This window comes from Scophthalmus maximus, chromosome 5 (genome assembly GCF_022379125.1).
Source record: "Scophthalmus maximus strain ysfricsl-2021 chromosome 5, ASM2237912v1, whole genome shotgun sequence".
NCBI classification, from domain to species: Eukaryota; Metazoa; Chordata; class Actinopteri; order Pleuronectiformes; family Scophthalmidae; genus Scophthalmus; species Scophthalmus maximus.
This window is the reverse complement of record NC_061519.1, coordinates 14,273,000-14,281,216: the sequence shown is the minus strand read 5'-3', so window position 1 is coordinate 14,281,216 and position 8,217 is coordinate 14,273,000. Positions and strand designations below refer to the sequence as shown.

The 8,217-nt window shown below is 44.4% G+C and overlaps 1 protein-coding gene across 1 annotated transcript in view; it reads left to right on the top strand.

Annotated features, from left to right (window-relative positions):
• Window positions 1-321: 321 nt before the first annotated feature.
• Window positions 322-8,217, top strand: part of clstn2a (calsyntenin 2a) — a 111,048-nt gene continuing 103,152 nt past the window's right edge. The window contains exon 1 of the mRNA XM_035635326.2: window positions 322-497. Within this exon, the coding sequence (XP_035491219.2) occupies window positions 425-497 (73 nt within the window). The 5' untranslated portion in view covers window positions 322-424. The remainder of the gene's footprint in view (window positions 498-8,217) is intronic.

Sequence of the window (8,217 nt, the reverse complement as noted above, 5' to 3'; positions counted from 1 at the left end):
CTCTCTCCCCCCCTCCCTCTCTCCACCCCCCCTCTCCACCCCCCCCCCCCCTCTCCCTCCCTCCCTCTCTCTCTCTCCACCCCCCTCTCCATCCCTCCCTCTCCCTCCCTCTCTCTCCCCCCCTCCCTCTCCACCCCCCCCTCTCCACCCCCCCCCCCCTCCCTCTCCCTCCCTCCCTCCCTCTCCACCCCCCCCTCTCCCTCTCTCTCTCCACCACCCCCCCCCCTCTCCATCCCTCCCTCCCTCTCTCTCTCCCTCCCTCCCTCCCCCCCTCCCTCTCCATCCCCCCCCCCCCCCCCCCCTCTCTTCTCTGACGGTTCTCGGGGACTGTCTGCTCCTCGCGCTCGGGAGGTGAGATCCATGATTTGAGCAGAGCAGAGCAGAGGAGCGGGCAGAGCGACTTGAACCTCACGGCTCGACCACCATGCGGACATCCGGGCTCTGTTTCTGGCTGCTGTGCCTCGTCTGGGGCCGCTCCCGCGCTGTCGGCGGAAAAGGTAGGCAGAAGAAAAGAAGAATAATCCTGTCAACTTGCCTTGGAAGTGTTTGTCTGCTTTGTCCCCCCCCCCCGCCAAGTTGGTGCGAAGCAACTTCGCAGCCATCGATGTACTTTGTCTAATTTCAGTTCTGCTAAGTCTTCGATAGATGAATGTTTATGTGGAGGTTCGCGGCGACGGCAGGACAGGTGTTCAGTGCGGTGGGAAGTTACAGCTTTGTCGTCGTGATTGGGTGCTTTTACTTTGATAGGGTGCTGAGGTAAATACATGAAAGCGAGGGAGTGACTGTCAGTTGACAGAGGGTTGTGCACAAAAACACACATTTCAATTCCCTAAAAGCATCTTCAAACAATATATGAAATTCATATATTACGTAAGGCAAACCGGAAATCCCCCAAAAATGAGAAAGTAAAACTATGAATTGTTTTGTAACTGAGCTTGAAGAAAATACTTTTTGACAGTTTTTTTTTTGTCCTCAATTTCAGCTCTGATGATAAACAAAACATATTAGTCATCCACACACTACTACAGCTGCGTATAGATGTCAGCTCTTGAAGGGTTACTGTCCTCCACACTGTCTCCCGCCTCAGACGAAACCTCACATGGCCCAGTTGCCTTTTGAAATGATGAACCACCATGAACACGGCAGCCGTCCGAGGGAGTCGGCGGTGAGCTGCCGGTCACGACTGGCTGGTTGGCCGGTGATCTGAAGATGATTTCTGGCTATGATTATCGATTAGTGCTCAGGGGAGGGCGGCAGCCTTTGTCAGGGTGTTGCGTTCAATCATCCCCTCGCCCCGTGATGTCTTCACACCGCTCTCCGTCCCGCCTGTCTGCTCCCAACCAGACATTGTAATTATTTCTCAGAGATTATCAGAGCTCCATGGGACCCGGAACCAGAAGCAAAGGCCTAACTAGGTCCAGATTAACTGTAGAGAAGAGTCTGTTTTCTATAGACACATCAATGACTCATTCGGTTTTGTGATTTGTGATTGGACTCATGTAAAAGTAATGTGAACTCAGCTCTGACATATACAAATGTACAGCATGTCTACATCTTTAATTGGCTGCGCAATGCAGAGGGCCACAATCGGGTCCCTTTTATGAAATGGCTGAATTGGCTTGAATCAGTGAAGAGTAAATCAATGTCATTCCCCGAGACTGGAGAAGACCTGGTATTGTTATGTAAAGCCGTTTCCTCTTAATGTTTAAAATGGAATAGATCAAGTATCCAGATCAAGATCTGGAGAGACCCCGAGAGAGTGAGTTATTTGTGTGTGTGTGTGTGTGTGTGTGTCTGTAGGTTTTTGTATGTGCCAGCTCAACAAGGCTCAGCAGAATACAGTATACACATGAGACAAAAGGCTTACAGCTGAATACCTTGACATAAGAAGTCGGGAAATGGACCGGAGCAGATGATTGCCAGAGAACACGTCGGGGCGTTGAAAGAGAAAGAAAAGAGTAAAGAAATGAAAATCGAAAACAAGATCAGATTTATGGGCGTCTTTTCAACAGAGCCGTCTAGCTGCATTATCCTCGCCGGAACATAAATCCTGAAAGCAATGTGGAACACAGAAGCATAACTCAGGCTTTCCTCTTCTGTGCAATGACTGGTGAAACAATGTCTGCCGGGAACTGCTCTGCCCATCCTCTCTTACTCCCCCCCCCCCTCCTGTTTACTGTCATTCAAGCCGTCTTGTTGTCCTTCTTTCCTCTGCTTTCTCACTTGTGTTTTTGCTCAGTTTCTCTCTCTCTCTTCCTTCCTTTGACTCGGCATCAGTCCATGCTGCTCTGCTCTGTTGAGCTGATGCCATTCAGAGGGCAAATGCCACAGAGGGAGAGAAGTGTTTCGTCATTCTCCTTCTCACTTCTTTTCCGAGGCTTGAGCAGCCCCCGGTGTGATTTCCACAGCTGCTGCTGCTGCTGATGCTCTCTCTCTTTTTCACAGACGTGGATTCAATTCCAAAGTTTAATGGGCTTAAGTGAGATGTAAAAACGGTGAGACAGTCTGTCCTGGGTTCCCCTACTGCCGACCCCCTCGCCGGTCCTGTTCATGTTCCCTCCTCTCTTCTCAGCCCGTCCACATTCTCTCTGTCTCTTACCCCTGCTCTCGCTCTCCTTCACCTCTCCACCTCAGCCCCTCTCCCTGCGTTCCAACTATCACGAAGGTTTTGCGAAGGAGAACATGCACGGTATCTGTTCATTGTGTCGTGATCGCAGGCCATTGTGTTAAAAAAAGAGCGATTGCCCTTGTGCTTGGCGTCGCTCGTGTGTGGAGGAATGTCAGGGCCGCGCGTCCTGCGGGAAGTGTATGCAAATGAGGACCGGTATGCAAATGAACGTCCTAATTTGGATGTTAATTACTCAGCACGGCTAATTATACTATGTCTGATGGGGCGTAAGTTGGAGGAGAGGAGCGAAATGGAAGGGCTGCCATAGGATGATGTATGTGTGCTGAGGAGAAAATGTGTGTGTGTGTGTGTGTGTGTGTGTGTGTGTGTGTGTGTGTGTGTGTGTGTGTGTGTGTGTGTGTGTGTGTGTGTGTGTGTGTGTGTGTGTGTGTGTGTGTGTGTGTGTGTGTGTGTGTGTGTGTGTGTGTGTGTGTGTGTGAGAGAGTTTATGTGTATGGGCTGTGTCTACGCCACTATCACACCAGCTGGTCCAATGGCCCCGATGGGGCTCTCGGGTCACCACTGCTCAATATGTGGTGGATAAACATTGCATGCAGTGCTCACTTCTGAGAGACACCCCCCACTGTTCTCTCCCTAATGCGTGCACACACACACACACACACACACACACACACATTCACACACTACTACACTGTACAAATATTCAGGTAAACACTTTTATTCCTAAATAAAGATGCACACATCTTTCCCCTTGAAGCTTTGCCCAGTGAGGAGGGGAGGTGCTGTAGAGGAGACCGAGAGAGAGTGAGAGAGGAAAGAGACACAGACCTAATACAATGTGCTTGTGGATTCTGTATATTAATTACATCCGAACCTTGTTACATTCCTTTTCCTTTCTCATTTTGTTCAAGGTTCTCCTCTTTATGTGCTTCAGGAACACAGATGTGAAATGGACTGTATTCATATAGCGCTTTTCTAGTCATACAGACCACTCAGAGCGTTTTACAGGAAAGTCCCATTCACCCATTCACACACATTCACACACATTCACACAGCGCTGCTATTCACCGCGCTTTTTTATTATCACATTCATACACATTGCCAGAGGCAATTTAGGGTTAAGTGTCTTGCCCAAGGAAACATCGGCATGCGGCCGGGAATCCAAGACTCTACCTCCTGAGCCACAGCCGCCTGGATGTGTAGAGAGGTAGACAGTCACTCAGAGAATCTGATGGAGACCACCTTTCTCAAACCCATGACCCTGCAGCATCAAACTACTGGGTGGATGGGTCGGTCAGTCCCACTTAATATCTGGGTGTGGGTCGGAAGCGCATCTTCATTCAGTTCAGTTACCCTCCGGGTCAACTGCAGCTGTGCTGCAATCAGGTTATGTCGAGGCCGCATCATGTCCAGGACTTTCTGAATCGAATGAGTCGGGCTGCGTTAGTCTTGAATGTAAACGCGCATTAACTGACTGGTCGTCCCACGTACCTGTTTGTAAAAAACAAGAGAAAGGTATCATGCCTTCGAAGTCGTGGCTCTCATTGAATACTTAAAAAACAGCTAAACCTCCATTCATTCATTCTGGCTTTTGTCTCATCTGATGAATCCTAGTGTTTCAGACCATGCGTTGACGCAGAGACAGTTTTGGTTGTAGTTGGTCTGTGATTCACAATCAGCCTATGGGCGCACTGTGGTTGAGTAAAACAACAACAACAACAACAACAACAACAACTACTACTAATGAGGCAGATTTTCAGACTTTCCTACTTTTCTAATTTTTACTGAGCCAACTTGAGTAAAATGTCACCCTAACTTCACCAGGTTCACCGTCTCCACTGAGGCCTCTGCTGTCTGCTGTGTGTGTGTGTGTGTGTGTGTGTGTGTGTGTAGTGGTTTGAACTGAGGACAGGATAGTATAGAGAAGCTAGCTTGACCATAAATAACAGCAAAATGTGGTAGAGTAATCTCTCACTCTTTGTAATCACAGGGTAAACCCTGAACACATACAGACCGGTCTTACAAATTATACAGACGATCAGAATGTCGAGTCCTGGGTTTTTAAATTTCTTAAATTTTCTACACTGAGATGTCATCTTTCAAGAGGGACTCTCCTCCTTATCCTGACGTGACGAGAAGGATCCGTGTCTCTTCTTCTTCGGAGGCTTGTGTGAAAAATTCTCTTGGAGGGAGAGTTCGAGTTTGTGCGTTGTGTTTCGACTGTATGCCACGAGCTGGTGTCACTGAAGTGTTATCTTTGGTCTCGAGGCACACAGGCCCAGCAATCCTTTATTAAACAATAGACCGCGCACTGTTGTGACTCATGATAAAGCCTCAAGTTATGAAGATATGTACCACTGCGCACTGTTTTAATTGTAATTTCAATACAAACGTATTAGGTCGGTGTGTATTTGTGCACATAATAAAACGTGGTAACGTTGGAGTGTGTGTTCAACTCCAACCGAATATAAGAAACGCACACACACACACACACACGCACACACGGCTCTTTTCATACCCCGAACTCGATTGAGTCATCTCCTTCATCTTCCTTTCAAGTTGTCCTGTGTGGGTCTCTTGCATAATCAGTGCAAAGCCTCACTATATGCTTTGAAGTGGCTTTATATTTGATTTTTTTTTTTATTGCTTCTTATTCCCTCCCGTAGAAAACCATGAAAGAGCCATGTATTTTCCGTCGTGAAAATATGATTCTGGAGATGTTCTACAACCACATGTTTGCGTAGATATTGGAGAGGTGGGCTACAAAGGGAAAATATATGGTGTAACATCACAGGTGCCGTGGCAAGTCATGCCAACGGATATTCTCTCTTAGTCTTCTAATACTTTGCCTGCAAGTAAACATGGTGAGTGACTGGAAAATAAATAATTTTTTAAAGACAACAAAAGAATACCTTGAGAGGAGACTGAACATAGCTCTGTTTGTGTGTGTGTGTGTGTGTGTGTGTGTGTGACAACCAGTATGAGAGTGAGAGTTTGAGTGGTTTGTAGCGTCTATGTTCATTTACCCACTCACTTCTAGCTACATGTGTTATTTTATATACAATAAATGTACAGTATTTTGTATCTTTAAAAGACACCCACATTTGATTTAATACATATCTGATTTGAAAAATAAGGATAAGGAATAAACAGTGTGTTTATAAGCTATCGGCAGTAACACTCAGCGAATATCAGCAAAGCAACAGAAGCCATTTTCCTTTATTTTTTTCAGGTGGTTTCTCATTGGTAATTTGTTTAAAGCCACAATGTGTAATATTTAGAAGAACATGTTGACAAGACCTAATGTTTTTTCGTCAACTTTGAATGAGTTAAATATGGTAACGTCAGGTGGACCCGACCTCCGTGTAAGTTGCCATGTTTACTTCGTGTGGGTTAGGGTTAGGGTGAAATGGTCCAAGAACGACGCATTCACGTAGAATATTCAGCTGAAATTGATTCAGCGGTGCGCCACCATATAGTGTCCCCTATCGGTTGCTCAGTTGGTTGCGGTTTGCAACTTGCCCACCGGATGCCGCATGAAAATTACAAAAAGTTGTAATATTGTTCAAGTGAACCATAATGTTAGATAACTGCATAGTTGCCTCAGCCAAGGAGGTTGTGTTTTCCCCCCAGAGTCTTTTTGTTGGTTTGTTTGTTTCTTGGTTTAATTTTTCTCCGGATTACGTAAAAACTACCAAATAGATTTCCCTCAAACTTGATGGAGGGATGGCCTGGGAGGAGATATGGATTAAGGGGCAGACCCAGAAGTTTTTTGGATGATTATGCTTAGCTAGTGCATAGATAGTTAATGTCAGTTGTCGCTCGCTGCTGTAGCAATGGTAAATAGTCACATATAGGCCAATTGAATTATACAGATCAAGCTATACATTGTAAATACAGATACGATTCATCGTGTTTAGAACATGTTACATGATTTTAGTAGTTGAACCTATCAAAGAATTAGTTTAATTTGCAACATTTAATTTATTCTGTTCTTTGCATTTATTTATTGTTGTGTACAAAACACACTGGTCACAATAATCGTAGATACCTTTTTGATTCATTCGAAAATAATAATTCTTAATACTATATTTTTATGAGCCAATTTGATGGTTTTTGGAATTCTGATTAATCATTTTAATGCAATTATTTTGAGGCTGTGTTATTCTTTTAGGGTACTGTGATTCATTGTTAGGGTTAGGGTATCAGTAAACCCAGTAAATAAACTATTCATTTTCCTTTCGTCCTTCAGAATAATACCACTCTACTTTCTCTTTATGTCCATCCTGAATCTTCACCATTGTAACTCGTGGCTGCAACAGCTGCATGCATGTAGAGACTCGTGCACCTGCCGCAGCTGGAATTGCAATGGCTGCTCGGGAAGAAGGGGCATCGCAGCAGGGAGCGGAAGGGAAAGCATGTCCTCAAGAAAAAAAGATTCAAATTTTCAGGAGTCATCAGTCAGTTATCTCTGTTTCTATCTGTCAGTCTTCATCTTTCTTCTTCTATGACTATATCTTTGTTACCCCACCTGTCTGTGCCTTTGACTTTGTCTCTCTATTCTTTTCCCCCTCTGGCAGCAGCGCTTTAGATATACGAGGTTTAGATGTGTGTGTGTGTGTGTGTGTGTGTGCGCGCGAGTGTGTGTATTTTTATCTTCTCCTTCCTTTGTAAAGCTGCCAGTTTTAAGCCTCACCTCACTATAGAGAGTATGTCTTCAACTCTGTCATTGCTCCGAATGTCTCCTCTTTTGCCCCCCTCCTCTGCCCTCCATCCCCTTACCTTCCTCACTCCTTCTCCATGCGTACGTTAATATATCATTTAATTTATGTAGTTATAGAGTGTAACTGAGTTTTGAAGTGATTTCGCTGCATCCAAATCTGTGTTTTTGTTCGTATACCTTCCCTTTTTTTTGAGAGAAAAATCCATCCACACTTTGTACCGAAGTACCAACCTGCTAATTAGTTTCAGCTTCATGCTTCTTGGGCTTAAATTACATTTATTATGTGATGTTTTGTTGAAAAGTAAATTTGTATTACAAGCAATTTAAAAATGAGATTATTTTTCATGCTGAAGAACTAAACTATCTGTAGAAATATCCTTGTAAAAACAGCTCAAACAGAAATTGTGTTTTATCCTGTTTTCCTAATTTCTTGAATTAGATTTTCTCCTTAAAAACAGGTCTACGATGGAGTAACAAAAGAACACATGTTCATTGGTTGAAATCTTGTCAAGCACCAAAAAAGCATGTGCCAGACATGCTTAATGAATCCACACAGAAGTTGGCAAGTTCTAAAGTTATAGAAGAAATAATTATGTGCTGTAATGAAAAGATGGGCAGTACTTCTTTTGAAATATTCATGTGTGGAGATGTTTGTTATTTAATTAAAAAAATGATCGGAGACTACAGGGAATAAGAGGAAGTGGTTCATTTTCTGTTCTTTCTCAAAAAATCGGGGTCCTTTGTAGAAAGTGTTTTTTAAGTACAAAACTAGAATTACTGCCTCCACCAGTCTGTCCACATTAATATGATAGAGGGCCTAAATCGTGTTTTGTTAGGCCACAGTGACCTTGACCATTGACAACCA